At 35.8% G+C, this 20,369-nt stretch overlaps 1 protein-coding gene across 1 annotated transcript; it reads left to right on the forward strand.

Annotated features, from left to right (window-relative positions):
- The first annotated feature begins 13,494 nt into the window (after window positions 1–13,494).
- Window positions 13,495–15,181, forward strand: LOC149249449 (peroxidase P7-like). The gene is made up of 4 exons (XM_089456265.1): window positions 13,495–13,925; window positions 14,041–14,232; window positions 14,343–14,508; window positions 14,620–15,181. The coding sequence occupies exons 1-4, from the start codon at window positions 13,716–13,718 to the stop codon at window positions 15,015–15,017; spliced, it is 966 nt and encodes a 321-aa protein (XP_089312391.1). The 5' UTR covers window positions 13,495–13,715; the 3' UTR covers window positions 15,018–15,181.
- Window positions 15,182–20,369: the final 5,188 nt, after the last annotated feature.

Consider the following 20,369-nt stretch of genomic DNA (forward strand, 5'->3'; position numbering starts at 1 on the left):
GAGAAAAAGGGCTTTGTAACAAAGTGGAAAGAAAAATTATGGCAACAAGGAAGTCTACCCATCACAACTAGAAAAATGGAAGTGTTGTTTCTCCTAGCCTTCCACAACCTACAAGGGTTACACCACAACAATTGGAAGAAAAAAGAGAAAAGGGCTTTGTTACAATTGTGATAAAAAATACATTAAAGGTCATAAGTGTGCTGAGAAGAAATTATCTTACATTGATTGTGGAGAGGAGGAAGAAAAGGATCAAGAAACATCAAAAGAAGAGTATATACAACAGGAACCAACCCTGGAGAAAGAAGAAATGAATCCGACCACATCTTGTAAAGAATTGGAAATAATTACTACTCCTTAAACTCTTAAGATAGAAGGACATATCAAGAAGAAAAAGGTTTAAGAAGTGAAAGACCACATCAAGAAAGAAGAAATGAATCCAACCATATCTTGTAATGCAATGGCCAGAATTACCACTACTCAAACTATCAAGATAGAAGGACATATCAAGAAGAAAAATGTTCAAGAAGTGAAAGATCACATAGAGCATCAAGAAATGAATACAACCATATCTTGTAATGCACTGGAAGAAATTACAACTCCTCAAACTCTAAATATAGAAGGACATATCAAGAAGAAAAAGATTCAAGCAGTGAAAGATCACATCGAGCATCAACAACAAGTTCTCCAACTTTTAAAGGATAACGCCACTTTGGTGCAGAATCGAATGAAACAACAGGCAGATCAACATCGCAATGAAAGAAGTTTTGATGTAGGTGTTTGGGTATTTTTATGGTTACATACATAGAAACAAATGTCCCTCAAGAAAGCTATTTATGAGAAGGAAATGTTGGCAATACTATACGCACTTAAGAAATGGCAACCTTACCTAATGGGAAGACACTTCAAGGTAAAAACAGATTATGATAGTATTAAATACTTTTTAGAACAAAAATTATCCTATGAAGAGCAACAAAAATGGGTCACAAAGATGTTGGGTTATGACTTTGAATTCATCTACAAAAAATGGAAGCAAAATGTTGTGGCAGATGCACTCTCAAGAAAGGATGAGGATGTGGAAGCATTGTTGTGTGCCATTTCTATTATCCAACTAGATTGGATAAACGAAACAAGGTATGAATGGAAGAAGGACAAATAAGTATGACCACGCATTCAAAAGTTACAGAAGATCCCAATTCAAACATTATTGCCAAAACTTGATGAGGAAGTAAAAATCATATTAGAGCTTGGAGCAGTCACAGAAACAAGAACCCGATAGCTATGAAATCGATCAATTTCAGATAATCTCATCAAGTGGAAGAACTTACCAGCTGAAGATTCCACATGGGAGGACAAGAATTTTATACAGGAGCATCAAGAACTACTCACGCGTTTAGGACAACACTTTTTGAAGGAGAGGGGCATGTTAGGTCCCTATACTACTAGTGTAACCCCTTATTGTTATTATTACAACCCCCTTATTATATTGTTTCCCATGTAGTCCCCATATTGTTACAATTGTGCCCCATAGAAGCCCACTAATGTTATTATTATTCCCTTACATTATTATTGTTATGTCGGCTCTAATTATATTATGACCCCTTAGACTCCTATATATAGAAAGGAGGTCTTGTCATTTGTATCATCTAAGAATTGTTCATTTGTGTAAGGTAAAGGAGGTTGCCCCCTCGAAGAGGCTTTTTTCTAAGGTGTTGATCTATCTTTTCTATCTTTCTGTGAGTTGGTTTCATAACAGATACCCAACTTTGTGCGAAGGGTATGAAAATATTGGTAAACTACGAGATGTCTTGGTCCCTTCCCTACCGCAGCATGGTCCACCTTATGTATTTATCCTCATAGCTTCCAATAGGGTAGTACTGCTCCTTGATATCATCCCGGAATGAATTCCAAGAGGGTGAAACTGAAAATAGTGAGGCTATACTTTCATGCTTCTGCTCGCAATAGGTTTCCCAACAGTCCTTGCCGTGGGGGCCAACATTGAGAAGAGAGAAAGTAATATTTTCCCATCCAGAAAAATCATGAACAGGAAAATAACATTCTAGTAGATTTAACCATTTATCTACAGCGTCTGCATCTATCTGACCGTCAAATATTGGAAGGTGAAAGTTAAATTGTACCTTAAAGGGTGTGACACTTCCAGAGTAACTGTTGAAAGTAGATGTGTAGTTTCTCGGTAGCCACTAAAGGACCTAGGCAAAGTTTTCCATCATCGCGTTCCTTTGTCACTTAAGGGACTCTTTGAGCAAGATTTTGATAGGATCTCCTGTGCCCTCGTCTTTCTTTTCATCTGCCATGGGTGGCTGTCGGGATTTGCGAGGCTGGTCTTGTAAATGTTTGGAAAGTTCAAGCCCTAACTCCTTATATCCCGACCTCGTTGGGGACATGGAAAGAAAAATAGCGAAGGAGAAGACCGCTCTGATACCACTGATATGGATTTAAATAGGAACACAACAAATTACATATATAACCATAAATACAGAGATGAAGCAGAAATAATACTTCATTTCATTAATGTAAATACTGAAATATGCTTACAAACAGAAATTGAAATAAACTAGCTCACGCAATGGTAGCTTATCTCTGTGAAGAGATGTGGTGGCTACCTGCCTATGAACTATGTTACAATGATACTCAAGGACCTCTTTATTATTGAACAATTAGAGCAAACCATAAACAACCAAAACCCTAACCCGAGGAGATGTAACACCAAGAGTTTATGGGCCCCGTTAGGGTTAGTTGGGCAACCAACTTCAAGGGGTAGTGACTTGGTCACATTATCTCTACTTGGTGTGCATGATACCCCGTTGGAAAGATATCTCCAAGGAATACGATGGAAAAGACGATTTTATTAGAAAATCGTTGGCGATAGATTGCCAAAAAAACATCGTTTAGGGCCTCAAAATGGCTTCCGAAGTTTAGGACCCAAAAAAACTGATAAAAATAGTAAACTATGCTACAATTAAGGAAAATTTAAAACTGAAAGAGTGATGTGGGGGTCCAAGTGGGATAGGTGGGTGGACACCAACATCCACCTAGATCAGGTACTCAGTGACATATTTCCTTTCCCCGGGCCAGAAATAACCTTTCTTGATGGCTGAAAATAGCTTCTGGTACCCTGGGTGGCCAACACGCGGTTTCCTATGGAATTCATCCAATATCAATTGTTTGACAGAATTTTGGTTAGTAACATATACTTTATTTTTGAAGGTAATGGTATTATTTGAATTTATTTCATAATCTAATATTTACCCTTTCAACTGAGCTTCCTTTGCCTGCTGCCAAAGAAAAGCATACTCTAGGTCCTTGAGGGAGGATTCCTTTATTATTTCAGGGATGTTTGATCGTACCTACCTGAATTGGACCTCATAAATACAATGTAATTTTCTACTTAATGCATCGGCCACTCAATTTTTTCTTTCACTTTAAGATGTTTCATTTCGAAATCGAATTCACTCAAAAAAGTCGTCCATCTGGCATACAGAGCATTTGAGCTAGACTCGTTAAAGAAATTTGTAATGTTGCTATGATATGTTAATAGTAGAAATTTCTTGCCCAACAGGTAGTGCTACCACATTTTAAGTGTGTGCACTACTGCTATTAATTCAAAGTCATAATCAAAATATCACTACTCATACTCCTTCAATTTCTTTGATTCGTAGGCAATGATTTTCCCCTCCTGTGTCAGAACTTCACCAAAACTTTCTTTACTAGAATTTGTGCAAACTATGAAAGACTTTTCATCTGCTAGATTTGACACGGGTGCAGTGGCAAGTAGGTGTTTTAGTCTTTCAAAGCTTTGCTGACATTCAGTTGTACATCACAAAGTGTGTCCCTTCTTCAGTAATGAGGTCATTGGGAAAGTGTTTTTCGAAAATCTTTCAATGAACTGACAATAGTACCTGGCCAAGACCAGGAATGACTTGATATCAAAAAAATTCTTTGGGACGGTCCATTCCATAATGGTTTTGATCTTTTTTGGGTCCACTACTATACCCACTGCTGATATAACGTGACCCAAGTACTGAATCTGACTTTTGAAAAAGTCACACTTGCTATATTTAGCATATAATTGATTTTATCACAGAGTTTGCAAAACTATCCTCATATTCTTTTCATGCTCCTCCTAATTCTTGGAATAAATTAAAATGTCATCAATAAAAATCAGTACAAATTTATCAAGATAAGGCTGGAAAATACCATGCATCAAACTCATAAAAGTAGCTGGGGTGTTTGTGAGGCCAAATGGCAACACCATGAACTCGTAATGACCATAATGAGTTCAAAATGTAGTTTTACAAATGTCTTCCTCCTTTATCCTTATTTGGTGGTAGCTAGACCTTAAATCAATTTTTGAGAATACTTTGGCTCCTTGCACGTGATCAAATAAATCATCAATACGTGGCAAGGGATATTTATTTTTGATGGTCAGTTTATTTAACTAACAATAATCAATGCATAATCCCAAAGTTTCATCTTTCTTCCGTACAAACAGTATGAGGGCTCCCCAAGGAGACACGCTGGGATGGATATACTCTTTATCTAGAAGTTCCTGAAGCTGCATTTTGAGTTTTGTTAACTCAGGTATGCTCATGCAATAAGGGGCCCTGGATATAGGGGCCACACCCAGAATCCGTTCTATGGTGAAATGAATATCACGCTTGGGTGGTAATCTAGGAATGGATTCAGTGAATACATCAGCAAATTCCTGAATAACATGGATATTTTCCATGAAGGTCATTTTATTTTTAGAGTTTGTATATCCCACCTAGACTGCATATATCTGACAGCCTTTCCTAATACATTTTCCTGGCTAACTAGCAGTAATAGGACACAACTTAGTATTTTCATTGATTCCTTGTAGTTCCTTCCTTTGCCCTCACTCGATGATATAACTTATAGTTTTCTTCTTACAATAAACTAGGAACCAACATCCTTCCAACAAGTCCATCCTTATTAAAATATTGTATGAACCCAAAGGGAGTATATTAATGTCAACGTAAATGGGTTGTCCTGAAATTGTAATAGGACAACGTTCTGTTTTCACAATTACCCTTCTTTTTGCCCCGGTGGCTAGTTGAACTAACCATGGTTTTGAAAACTTACTACTCTGCATTTGAAAACTCTCTAAAACCTTAGGACTAAAATAGCTTAGGCTAGCACCAGGATCAAACAAAACAGAGATAGGTTTCTTAGCAATCATACCTTCACATTCAATCATGGTGGGCTAGTATTCTGCTTGATGGTTGTCGAGAGCAACATTAATTCTGGGCATGCTCCTCGCCACTTCCCCAATTGTGGAAGCTTCTTGCCTATTTGATAGTTATTCTGTCCTTTTTTTATGCGGAAAGTTTTTGTAATAGTGGGGTTCTCCACATCCCCAACATTACAGAGGCGGTTTCGACTGCTGGTCATTAACAGATTTATTAACTCTTTTCGACTGTCTATTTTCAGAATATGCAACTTTGGGCTGGTTCCTTGCTGGAAATTTACTAAGAGATTTTTGTTGTATATTCTTGCCACTAGTAAATTTTGTTTGTCTGTTTAGGGGTAGGTTCCTTCCCTTCCTGTTAAATCCTCCTTTAGGTCCCTCATTTTTTTGTTTCATTTGCTAGTAGAAGATGAGGGCTTTTCGCACCACAGCATCCATGGTTCTTGAGTAATCAAGCTCAAGCTTCTTCTTCATAAAATTGGGTAGGCTACTAATGAAACATTGAATTTTGGTATTTTCTTCTCACATATAACGCACATATCGAAGTAAGGAGGTGAATCGTTTCACATATTCATCCATGGTTAATGTTCCCACTCTTAACTCATGAAATTCCTTTGATTTTTCATCATAATAATGTTTAGTTAAATACTTATCCTTAAAATTCTTTTTAAATTCTTTCCGCGTAACCTGTTCCTCATCGATTTTCCTCATAGTTTTTATTTCCTCCCACCAAAGAGTGGCCCTACCTCTTAACTGATAAACTGCCAAATATGCTTTCATTTTATCAGTGTAATCATAAATCTGAAAGTATTTTCTCATACCAATTAACCAAGCTTCTACTACCTCTTATGATTCCCCTTCGAAGAGTGACAGTTTTATCTTTTTGAATTCTCCTTGTAATTCAAATTTCCCTCTTTTTATCTTGCACTAGTTAGAGATGTTGTCCAAATGTCCTTCTTCATCCTCCCCATGCTTTTCAGCTGACTGAGCATTCTCTTCTCCATGATGAGTCATTGGGTTTTATCTCTATCTTTAGCACTGGGATTTGGTTCTCATTGGTTCTATTGATTAGATAGACTTCTAAGAGACTCTCTTGTTCTAGTCATAATTGTTCATTTTTTGTTCTTAAATTTGTCATCACGGCACATAGTTGCTAAATGGTTTCGAGTAGGACAACATTAACTTGACAAGATTCCTCTCCTAGTTGTATCCATATGTCAGGGTTGGTGTTCACATAAGTTGTTTCTGGCTAGTTTGGCGGTCTTGGGCTCCTTTGCATTCTGACTCCTTTTTGTGTTGATGCCAGTCTTTGTGTTCACATGCACATTTACTTAGTTATTTTGATTAAGTCACATTTATTACATACATACGTAATTTTGTAAAGAGTCTCAGTGTATGAACCTAAGCGCTGATACCATTTGTAACACTACACACAAGTAAATTACAGAATTATATAAAAAAAAATATATTATAATAATTGTTGATTAACCTTAATGGAGCCCTTATAACGTATCTAGATTGATTTATTATATTTATTGCAACACAAATTACAAGGTATATGCTAGCTCGCATTTACATTTCACATGGCTTCACGCTAGTGTTGATATCCATCACCAGACCTTAGTTAAATGCTATCAGTACCCTGATACACATGGCAATAACATGACTGAATCCACTACATGTGCTCATCAGAGGATTTGGCTAACCTGTGACGGTTGGCCCGATTTGCTCCCTTTCATATATAGATGACAATCTGACGTTGTATAGGAGTTAGGGTTTTACCTTCTAACCAACTCTCCTGCTTTCGGCCAACTATGGAGTTGTTTAGTGTTAGTGGCCTTTCGATTTCACTGCTCTACAAGAAAGTTAGCCCTTTGTGGTACTAGGCTGGTTCATGACCGTTTCTGTTGTGTCCAACGGAGATTTTTTACATGCCCTCACCAAGAGGTATCCTATTCCACTTGCCCCTTCACTGTTCCAGTTTTCTACATTGTTTGACGTCGGATTTCGCCTCAAGATTTCATCTAGTTTGGTATCTAACTCATGGCTTCAACCATTCATGGATGGCTTGATGGGTTTCTAATCCCATGGAAGGCAGCCAGAACTAAAGTCGATTTCTAGAAGGTGAGCATGCTAATCATCATGACTTTCTAGTTCTATTTTACTAGTTTCTCATTAATTCATTTCCTAACTAGGCTAACTATTTGTTTTAATGGATTATAGGCAGGTCGTTGTATATTGGAATTTCCAGTCTTAGGTATGCTCACAGCACTCTCGACATTCCTTTAGATTTTTTTTGTTAGCAAGTTTAGACTTCCTATCTGATCCTCTGGTTGATGTCATTTGATTGCAAGTATCATTTTGTACCTGGTTTGTGATTTGCGTGGCTTAGAAAACATTATTTGTATTTCAAGGGTTTAAGGACCTTCGTTGGTGTTTACAGGTTGGAATCCCCTCACTGGTATTAGATGTTTAGGAGTTAGTTACGTGGTGGTTTGTTCTATGAAAAAGTTGCTTCTAGGCAGAGTCTATATGTCGAATTCCGTTGATCCATAATTTCATTTGAATACAATGTTTTGTGGGTCTATTTTGAGCATGATGTTAATGATGGTTCTGAATTGTGCTCACTACGTGATTCACCCGAGGGTTATCCTTGGTGTCTTTCCTTAAAAGAGCGCTTTGAATAACGAATATCTTCCTGTTAACATTCTAGACTCAAGAGTTTTTGTTATTTAATGTCTTTGACACTTCTAGGCTACTGAGGCATTTCTGCAACCATGGACTTAATTTATATTTAAATTTCCAGTCTATTTGAGATTGAAGAACTCTATTTATGTTTTAGTCTTTTGCATTTAAAAAGAATGAATCTTCACTGTACTGGTGTAATCTGGAATGACCGGTCAAAGCCCTTTACTGTTTTCTTTTTAAATGTAACTGTAGAATGAATAGATAGCAATTTCTAGTTATTCGGGAATGTTCGCTTTCTACAACTCACTTCTCCTTCTAATTTCTATCTATTCGAAACTTCGAACCTTCTGTCATAAAAGTTTCGATGTCTATGTTAGCATTGCAAATTTTATTGATTTCATGGGTTCGCATTTATTTATCTGTAACAGTAAAATAATTATACCACGCGTATGATTATTAACATTACTTGTCTTTAAAATTTACTATCTACTCCTCTGAATTTAAGTAATACAGTTCTACTCCATGTCCTAAATGCAATTCTATGAAATTTCCATCTTTAATTCATTATGTCTATCAAATTAGTATTTTTCATATTCAACCAGCATTTATTGAATATAAATTTGAGTTACTTACCTGTTCACAGACTTGTGATTATGAAAATTTATTTCTCTCTGGAAAGTCTTGCCACCCAGCTGCAAGCCTGGAAATTACGTCCAGACTCTCCCCCCAACCACTTCCTTCTCTTCGCAATCGAGATGAGTCCAGCTACAGTTAGGTACCTTGGGCCTCATGACTCATTGTCCAACCTCAAGTCTTGTACCTTACAGACTATATTCAAGTCTTTCCCATTGGTTTATTTCACCCAACTCAAGGATATCTCGGTTCCCCCATGTTTGGACTCCTTCCCCGTCTATATGTCCCCCCCTGGAGCAGATGAGTAACTGTTTCTTTTAACTGTTTCAAACAGTTTTTGTTAAAATACCTTAACTCCTAATTATTCAATAATCAAGTAACAAAATATATCCTGGCCTTGCAGCCTTAGTTATTTATCATTTCAACAACATATAGTAAGAAATTTAATGTAGTAAAATATAGAACTTAGTAACCACAGTAATTGTTCATGCATCTTGGGGTGTTACAGTTTTCATAAGGACTTCTTTGCTCCTGCATATCAACGAGTTCACAATGAAACCAATCCATTTCATCTTCCAGTTTATTTATCTTTGTTTGTGACTTCTACATTTCCTTTGTTAAAAAGAGAATATTGGCATATCATTGACAAATCTATTGCAAAGGTCACTAATCTCACCATGCTTATCCACTTGGAGGTGCAAGCAGAGGTTATAGGAATTAGAGCTGTCATAGGTAGAGGAAGGAGCATCTTTCGCCTCTATTATGTATTTTCATCCAATGCTGGAAAAGAGAGCAAGCTCACTAAAGGGAGGATAAAAGGAAATTCCTCAAACAGATAGGCCCATAAAGATATAACACCAAAAGAGAAGGTTATAGAGACAATATTGACTAAAAAATATATCTCACAAAAAGGTGCCAAAATGTAGAATATCAAGGATACTTGAAATGTTTAACCATGACTATATATATATATATTCAATTGTTAAATTATTATGATTGATTTTTAAGAAAAATATTTTCTTTGTTTTTTTAATTTAATTTAGGAATCATTGGGAGGAATAAAATCTCTTATGGTGCGGACCCCATTTACAGTGCAAACCTTGTGAGAAATGTGAACAGTATTCGCACCTTATAGATCCATTTCATTATTAAATACATAAGTGGATTCAACACCTTGAAAACCCCCTTAGGAACTTGGCTGGTGTAGACTACACAATTTAAACTTATGATTCTAAACATTTGAATCTTTGTTGGATTTAGACAATATTGGCCTATAGAAATGTATCGAAAAACATGCACCAAAATATAGAAAATCAAGGCTACTTCAAATATTTAAGGCGGATAATATAGTTTTTCCCAATTTCATATATATATTATTTAATATAGACATTGAATATTTCATTTATTTAGCATATTGTCCACATTAAAATGTTTAGTTTATTTTTAATATATATTTAAATACAGGTTGACCTTACTTAACTGGCATAATGAAATATTTTATTCATAATCCACATTGGAGTATTTTATTATTAATAATATATTTTACATATCACATAGTAATTTTGTATTATGAATTAAATGAATTGAACTTCTTCCAAAAAGTAATTTTTGATTTTCAAAATCTTCAATTAATTACCATAATCCACAATGGAATTTTTTATTATTATTAATATATTTTAAATGTCACATAGTAATTTTGTATTAAGAATTAAATGAATTGAACTTCTTCCAAATAGTAATTTTTTATTTTGCAAATCTTCAATTAATTACTTATTCTTTGTAAATATTGAAATATTTTATTATAGTAAATATTACTAATATATATATATATATATATATATATATATGATTTTAAAACTAGCATAGATACATCTTAAATACCAATCTAACATGAGCTAAGAGGGATCCAATTTCTTCATGTTCAACCAATTTCTTCAAGTTTAAATTTTTTTATGACCCGACATTATTTAAATTTTTTGTATAGTTATTTGATTTCCTTTATTTTTAGATTTTTCATAACTTTTATTTTGGTGGACATGATCAAACTTTCAATTCAATTTTGATGATAGACAAGCTGCATTACACATCATACTGAGTTGTAGAATGAACCTCTCGGCTCAATGAATTAATTAGCATAAACATTCAAATAAGTAGTTTAAGTAATATATTGAAAAGTATAAGAGTTATACATTTTGCTCACATTAAAGTAAAAGTGAGAGTATAAGATTTCTTTATTTTTAATTTTCATTACATTATCTTTCTTTTTTTCCTTTTTAAATGATATAAAATCATGTTAGTTTATGTGGACATTAAAATATTTTATTTACTGGTAAGAGTGAGAGTAAGGTATTTTTACCGCATGGCTGTAAAATCAACAATTGAGGGATCCCATCGACAAGGATGTAATCTTAGCAACTCACTCAGAGTAGGATTATTGATACATTATAATGATTTTAATAAAAGTTAACTCTATATATATATATATTGAATTGAGGCTTCTGTGATCCATATCAAATTTTTGAGACAGGTTTTTGGCGATAATCACATCAAAATTCATTTGTCGAACCAATAAGTGTGGTTCATTGTCAAGACAAGATGAAGAACCAGATACATGCATAGCTTAAATAGACAGAGATCATTCAAATGGTTAGAAATAAACAACTATAATTGACCACAGGGACACTGGTCCAAGAATTAGTTAATTTATTAATTAATTTGTTAAATATAATTATTTTTAATTCATACGAACCTCAATAAATCTAATTTAATTTTTTTTAACCTAGGAACTATAATCAAAATATTTATTAGTTTTCCAAAAAGAATCACTTTTAATTCATATCAACCTAAATAGATTTCATTAAAAATATATTGATTACCCTCATTATCTTTGCTAACAAAAAGAATTAAACAATTCTTAATCTAGTATATTATGTTTATTCTAATTAGTTAATTAATTAGTTAATTCTATTACTAAACCTATTTTTATATAACCAAATACGAATAATTTTTATTAAAAATATATAAACTCATCTAACCTATGAGATACTATGGTATTAACTAGAATAAATTTATAAAAAAATCTAAGTTAAATCTTGAAATATATTAGTTTTCCAAAAATAATCATTTTTAATTTATATGAATCTAAATAAATCTAATTAAAAATATTTTGATTACCCTCATCATCTTTATCAATAAAAAGAATTACATAACTCATAATATATTATATTATGTTTATTCTAATTAGTTAATTCTATTACTAAACCTATTTTTATATCACCAAATATGAATAATTTTTATTAAAAATATATAAACTCATCCAACTTATGAGATACTATAGTTATATACTATATTATGAGTTATATTATTTAGAATAAATTTATAAATAAAAGATTATAAATTATTAAATAAATTGGTTAACTCTTTTAGTCAAATTAGAATCTGATATGGAATACACCTAAATGATAATCAATTAATATATGATTATAATTTTAAACATATTTCTTTATATATCAATTTAATAGGAAAAATACACTAAAATTATAGAACTTCACCTCAATAATATGGGAGGCTTTGACAGGAAATCCACTCGATTAGGAAGATAGAGGGAAAAAAGCAAAAAGGAAATAAGAGGAAGAAAAAGGAGGCGGGCTAACAGGAAAAGGTAGGGATCCAACAGCTGCTAATCTTCTAGCCCTCGTATCTATTAAGATTGCTCTACCTCCTTTCAATTTCTATGGCCTCCTTAAACATTCGATGATGAAAACCTGTCTCGAAAAATATTTATATTCATTGTTGTTTATTATAATTGACATTATTTTTTTATTTAAAGAGAACATAATAAGAATCTGAAATTTTTCATGTTTTAGTTAAAAATATAATATATATATAGATATAAATATATTCATTTTTATTTTTAATTATACTTTTTATTATTTTTATTATTTTTTTGTTTAAAGAAATAATTCAAAACATAGTTCATATTAAATGGTAAAATACATTTACTAACTCAAAAATTATTAATTAAAAACAAATGGCATTCATGAAACAAATATAAGTGTTGACCCAATAAAGATAAAACGAAACATGTGATTTAACTATTTAATTTTACTTTCACCGGCCAGAAGATTTGAATTACAAAAATTATAATAAAAATTTAATAATTAAAGTAATAATCATAAAATATATATTCACACTTCTTACCTATTCTCTTCATTCAAATTGGATAAATTTGAGAGTACTTAGGTACATAGATATTTGGAATATAAAACATAGGTTATGCGTAATCCTATTTGCAAGTAAGTAATTGTGTGCTCGTTGAAGAAAGTAGCTTTTCCATCCCATAGATCGTTTGAAATGAGTGCGTTGTGGTACATAGACAACGTGGTTGCCACATATTTGCATTTACATTCCGAATTTGACGCATTCCACACATTTAATTTTTAAATGATATTAAGTCGATGCTCCGTAGGATCAACGAATCGCACATAACGTATAGATATCACAATTGGAATGTATAGATATCACAATTGGAATGTGTACTTTGACTATCCTCACAGCAAAAGGCGCCTTTCAACTTTGGAGGGCGCTGCGTCATATTTGATAGAGATTGAAGTCGTCAAGCTAGCTAAATATATATATAAATAAAACGACATGGTCGTCTTGAGACCGAGTCCGTGATTGACACTGGATAAATATATATAAAACAAAGTGGTGTTTTGGCCGAGTTGGTAAATGACAGTGGAGACTCTGACTATTTGGACCCCTCTCCGTGCTTCGACACTGACTTGGTCGAACCTCACTCTTCTTTGCCCTTCCGCGGCTGCGCGCTTTGGAATGAACAAGCCCACGCGTTTTAGTTCAATTCATGCCATATACTCGTTAACGCTACACTAGTATAAATTTGATGAAACCCGTCCATACCCATATTCATTCCAGAACGTGTGTTCGTAAGCTAATTTCTGTCGAATCTTATCATATAGTTTATCCCTGCTTGAATCATCTCCTGCTTGCACAATCATCTCCGTTTCTAGACTCCAGCCATATATATATAAGCATTATAATATTTGCTTTCCATTTGGATTGAACAATCATCTCCATCTCGCGGGATAATTTGCTTTCCATTTGATTCGATTGATTGCTTTGGCTATCTCTCTATCAGCTATCAGCTATGGCTTTGCCTTCTCTTCGAGTGATTTGGGGATTTGTCCTCTTGCTCATAGCGGCTACTGCGCACGCACAACTGACAGCCAATTTTTACAAGGAATCGTGTCCTAATCTCGAAAATTTGGTGATAGATGTGGTGGCCCAGGCGGTGAGGAATGAAGCTCGAATGGCTGCATCTCTGCTGCGCCTACATTTCCACGACTGTTTTGTGAATGTAAGTTATACTCCTCGCACTTCTGCTCCTCACACACACTCTCTCTCTATATATATTTATATTGGTTGGCTATAGATAGATAGATATTAATTCATATGAGTGTTTGAGTGAACAGGGGTGTGATGGTTCCATTTTGCTGGATGACACCTCTTCATTTCAAAGCGAGAAGAATGGGGGCCCTAACCTCAACTCTGCGCGAGGTTTTGAAGTCATAGACGCCATCAAATCCACGGTGGAGAAAGCATGTCCTGGTGTTGTATCCTGCGCCGATATTCTCACAATTGTTGCTCGAGATTCTGTGGTCTTGGTATAAATATACAACCTCATCAATATCAATACACTACTCTTAGATATGATTATATATTTAAAGACATGCAATTAAGGCTTATCATGCATATATATTGTGTACTTCCGTAGAGCGCAGGCCCTTATTGGGAAGTAGTACTGGGAAGGAGGGACTCCACAAGCGCTAGTGTAGACACCGCAAATACAGATATTCCTTCTCCAGCATTTGATGTGAATCGACTTGTTTCCACATTTCAAAATCAAGGCCTTTCTCCTCGAGACATGGTTGCACTTTCAGGTACGTACTACACACACGGTCCACATGAGTATATCAATACTAAACCTATAGGTATATTGAGCTGTGGAACAATTATAATTAACAACATCGGCATGTATATATATTGTACAGGCGCTCACACCATCGGACAGGCGCGCTGCGTAGTATTCAGAAACAGAATCTACAACGAAACTGCGACCATAGATGGGCGATATGCGAGTGTGATGCATGGGAGGTGTCCCACCTCTGGAGGAGATAACAACTTGTCGCCTCTGGATTTTGGTAGTGCCAACAGGTTTGACAACCGCTATTTCACAAACGTGGAAGCAAAGAGAGGGCTACTTCATTCCGATCAACAACTATTTTCGGGTGGGGACACTTCTATAGACTCCCTTGTCCACTCCTATGCAGCCAATCCTGCAACCTTTTTTAATGATTTCCAGCGAGCCATGATAAACATGGGAAACATCAAACCCCTCACTGGTACCAACGGTCAGATCCGCACCAACTGCAGAATCATAAACAGTTAATTGTAGCCGGTGGCGATCCATCCGCCCACTCTACCCTACTGATACGTATTCTTTTTCAAAAGATTCATAAGATCCGTGCCACAATGGTACGCATCATTTGTAATATTCGCGGTTATCCCGCCGGTGTCGCAAAAGGTTGTGGATAAATATATAGGTTACACATTCTTTCCCACACGTCGTGCACATTACCTTTTATTTATCTATCTGCTTTCTCATTCTCATTTTCAGTTCTAAATAAAACAAGAATATAAAATAATTTGGCGTGACTCAACGCTCGAAAATCCGCAAGCTGAATAATGATAAAACTTTAATCCAAAGCCTTTGACATACTGAATTGATCATACATGGAATGCTCCTTTCCTTTGTCTTTAGTGCATAATGAACCAACATTGTTATGTCTCTTGTCTCCATAGCCACTTTCTTTATTCTAATCAATGGCTCAACTTTTGAAACCTTCTCGCCCTTTTGAGGCATCAAACAAGGAGATCCCCCCTCTCTCTTTCTCTTCATCCTCTTCCTCGTCGTAGAATGGCTACAAAGAACAATTAAAGCTCCCCTCTCTCTCTTTCTTTTCATCCTCTTTCTCATGGCATAATGGCTACAAAGAACAATCAAAGTTGTTTCTTAGCTTCGCACCTTGAAAGGCCTCCTACTTCATGATAGCAATTCTATGACTCATTAACAATTTGTTGATGACACTTTCCTTTTAAACCACCCATTTGTTCACGAATCGGGAACCATGAAGGACATCATAGAGCTCTTTTTAGTAGCCTCTCGCAGTAGTATTAACCTAGAAAAGTTTAATACCTCCTAGATTACTAAAAGAAACATTATGAAAATTATGGGATTTAAGCCAACCTCCCTTCCTTCCAAATATTTAGGTGCTCCCTATATTGATGCAATTATTAAGCACTATTGCTCAAGAGATCTCCTAGATAAACTCAACAATAAGCTAGATAGTTGGAAATTCTGCCTGCTAAACATTATTGGGTGAATTTTCCCCTTCATATTGGTCCTCTAATCCATGGTTTTATGTCTTTTCTAACCTCAACGCACCCAAGTGGGCTCTAAAAGGCATTAAGAAACTCCAAAGATCTTTCTTATGGGGTGGTAACAATTTCAAGCAAAAGTTGTTTCTTGTCTAATGGGACACTCTCCGCATGTCAAAAGTGGAAGGGGGGTTGGGTCTACGTGATCCAGAAGTTGTCGACAAGGTAATGGGCACAAAATTCTTGTGGATATGGGCCAAACACACATCGGAGCCCTAGATGCACTTATGGCATATGAAATATGCTAAAGACTAGGAAAAGGAAGATATCATTCAACTACCTTCTACTCCTCAAGGCTCCCTCATCTAGAACTTAGCTAGCCGAAACAAATCCTTAATCTAAGAGCATAGCGTCTAGGAAATCCAGGATGGTCAAACTACTAGATTCTAGGAGGACTCCTAGAAGCAAAATCCTAGCCTAGCCAACAACCTTCAACTCCCATTATGCTACGACTATGCCCATAGATCACAAAGAATTCCAATCCACCACTATTGGCTAGAAAATGTAAACACCTCTATTTGTCAATGGTAGCGTTTAAGGTTATGGAAGAGGGGGAAGGATCAAAATATGTGGAGTGAACTCAACAACAGATCCATTAGGAGGAAACAAGGATCAAACACTTTGTGTTGGGGTTACAGAAGTGTGGGATCCTAGTCAATCAAAGAGGCATATTTTTTAATGTAGTAGTCATCTCAAGAAAATCCTAATACATTTTAGAAGAACATATGGTCCTCTGGCATATGGTCAGAAACATCCACCTTTAATTGGCTCCCATCAAAGCATCGAATCCTCACTTGGGATAAGTTGATCCCCATGGTGTTTTATGTTAAAAAATCAACAAGAGACCAAATATTGCCTCCTCGACTCCTAGGAAGTTACAAATGCACTATGGGATATTGTAGAAATATGGTGATAGAATTTCAATTTCTCAAGAAATTTTAATCTAAATCAAGAGAAACAATTCTACTATACTGATCTGCAGAATTTAATTCATATTTTAGAACATGCACAAACATGTAATAAGAAAAACCACACATGCACAGTATTTTTCTAGGGGAACCCAACTGGGGGAAACCCCTCAAGCCTCTTTGCATTATTTAGATGAATAGAGTGTATTACAATTGCTTCCTACTCTAAGCACAACCTGCAAGTGAATAACCTATCTATCTGCTCAATGAGAAGCTCTAACCCAGACTTAGTCAATTTCTTCCTCTGCTTGAGCCCATATTGTTTTTTACAAATCCTAATGAATTAGCCCTATTTTTTAAGAAGTTTTCTCCAATTGATTACACAATTTCCAACGATTGATCATTTGACTGCATGCAACACCTGTATACTCGAACTAGTTTACAACTGCCTATTACACTACCTTGGAATCTCCACCATAGCTGAGGAACTCGAATTCCTTGTATGGACTAGTTATTTTGAGTTGATTGATAAGTTAACTGGATGATCACTGAGTTAGAATGTTGTCCCACCACACAAATAACCTTCCACTAGGTCCATTACATGTTAGAACTAGTTTAATTGAACACAATTGGAAATAACTGACCTGGATTACTAAAATTTAGCAATCACACATGCTTAATTGAACTCCAAGCCCTCTAACTCGAATTTATTGAGCTAACTGAGTGAGAAGAGCCATGTCACACAAGTTAATTGCCTCCAAGTTGTCTGCAGATGTGGAAACTCAAATTTGTCAATTTGACCAAGGCAAAGTCAAATTGAGACCTTTTTGTTACACTTCTCAACACTCCCTCTTAGCAAGAAAGTAATTATCAAACACCCTTATCCTACATCTTTGGAATTCAAACTTCCCTCTCGACAAAGCCTTTGTCAAGATATCAACATCTTTCTCCTCTGTCGAAATGTATTGTAGTAACATTATCTGCCTCTACACACAGTCCCGTAAATGATGATATCAAATATCTATATGCTTGGATCAATTGTGAAATACCAGATTCTCAGAGAACTTTCTACAACTCTGATTATCACAATTGGATCCATCATTTGACCAAACAGTCCCACAAGTATCTTTCTCATCCAGATCGCCTCACATGTTGCTTGACTTGCATCCATGTATTCAGCTTCTGTTGAGATGATCACCATAAATCTATGCTTTATGTTGTACCATGAAACCATTATGGACCCAACATCGAAAATTCCACCTAATGTACTCTTTCGGTTGGATGGATTCCCTTCCTAATTTCCATATGTGAAGCCACACAAATTCACTCCCTCTATCTGTATGTACCATAATCCATATTGCGTATTTCCTTTGAGGTGTTGTAAGACATGCTTTGTTACCTTCAAATACGATTTAGGTGGCGTAACCATAGCTTGTCTTAGCTAGTTGACTACATAGCACATATTTGAGCATTCACAAGATACATTAGTAAACCCACTAGCTTCTAGTAAATGGTAGCATCAACCTCTTCACTTGAAGTGGCATTCTCCTTCCTCTAGCTGGTCGCTAGAGGTGTATCCATGGGCTTACAACTCTCTATGTGAAATCTATGTAGTATCTCATTGGAATACTTGCTTTGAGACACAAATAGTTCCTCATCACCTTGTCATAGTTCCAACCCGAGGAAGTAGTGCATCCAAACCCATGTCCTTCATCTCAAATTCCCTTGCAAGGTCATCCTTGCAAGAGTTGATAAGTTTCTCATCACTTGTTAAAATTAAATCATAAACATATAAAACAATGATAAGAAATTCACCTTCTACCAAAATATGATAGAGGTTTGCATACACTTCACTTTTGGTGAAGCCCAAACCAGTGAGATAATTGTTGAGCCTAGTGTACCAAGCTTGGGGTGTCTATTTGAGACTGTACAATGCTCACCTTATTCTGCACACATGAAACTTCCGATTAAATGTCTCAAAACCTTCTAGTTGCTCGATGTTAACTTCCTTCTCAATAAAACCATTGAGAAATGTTGTTTTTACATCCATCTCATGGATCTTCCACCCCATCTGCGCGACCAGTGCAAGAATTGATCTAATGGATGAATACCTTGCTACAGGAACAAAGGTTTCCTCATAGTCAATTCCCTCAACTTGAGATAATCCTTTGGCCACAAATATGGCCTTATACATATTTATGCTTTCGCTTGTTGCATGCTTAACCTTTAAGATCCATCTCGAACCCACAACTGATTTATCTATCGGTCTTGGGACCGCTTCCAAAACAATGTTCTTCATGATGGATTCATATTCTTTCACCGTTGCATAAGCCCAAATAGGTTGCTCTACTTCTTCCTCAAAAGAGGATGACTTAGTCTCTACAAGTTCAGTCATTAGAGCCACGTATCCAGTGTACCTCTCTCTCATGCAACCTCCTTTGCTTGCACAAATTTGAAGGAGCTCCCACATTCTCCCTTGCATCCTACACTAATCTATTAGCTTACCTGGTTCTTTTTCTACCTTCTCTAGATGGTTTTGTTTGACTGGATGTCTCCACTCTACCTCCTCTCTGATCTTCCACTTGTGGATGCGCCATAACTTCCTGAGACTCCTCCTTTGTAGCTAAAAGATCCTCTTCTGGTGGGATCTGAAGCTCCCTCTCAAGAGAGCACCACATCACCTTCTCCTCATCAAACTGTGCATCCCTTTACATAACTGTCATTTTGATGGAAGGGAGGTACACATGGTAATTGTGTGGAGTTTTAGTGTAACCCACAAAAACTCCCAACTCTATTATCGACTCAAGTTTCTTGCTCAAATCTTTAGAGACATGGCAGTAAATAAAAGCTCTGAAAATTATGAAGTGAGACACATTAAACTTTCTCCTCAAGAAAGCCCTGTCCGATGTAATCATACCAAGAATCTGATGAGAACTCTAGTTCTGCAAGTAGACTGTTGTGTTACATGTCCCTGCCCACAAATACAGTGGCAGACCTTGGTCAAGTAGCATAGCCCTCGCAAATCCCATAATGCTACGGTTTTTTCTCTCCGTTACCCCATTCTGTTGTGGGTTGTGAGGTGTCATCAGCTCTCTTTGAATGCCTTCTTTCACACATAAATCCTTGAAGTCATTCAAAACATACTCACCTCCATTGTCACTCTTGAGAGCCTTCACCTTTTTTCCAATCTCTTTCTCAACTAGCGCCTTGAATTCTACAAACTTAGAGAATTCCTCATGCTTCTTCCACATGAAGAAGATCCACCACTTACTTGAGAAATCATGAATAAAAATAACAAAATATTTATGTCTTCCAGAAGAGGCTATAGAGAAAGGCCCACAAACGTTAAAGTGGACCCTTTCCAAGTCTACATGTTCTTTGTTGTCTCGATCATG

This window comes from Pinus tabuliformis, chromosome 7 (genome assembly GCF_031772625.1).
Source record: "Pinus tabuliformis cultivar Carrire ecotype Pingquan chromosome 7, CPIR1, whole genome shotgun sequence".
Taxonomy (NCBI): domain Eukaryota; kingdom Viridiplantae; phylum Streptophyta; class Pinopsida; order Pinales; family Pinaceae; genus Pinus; species Pinus tabuliformis.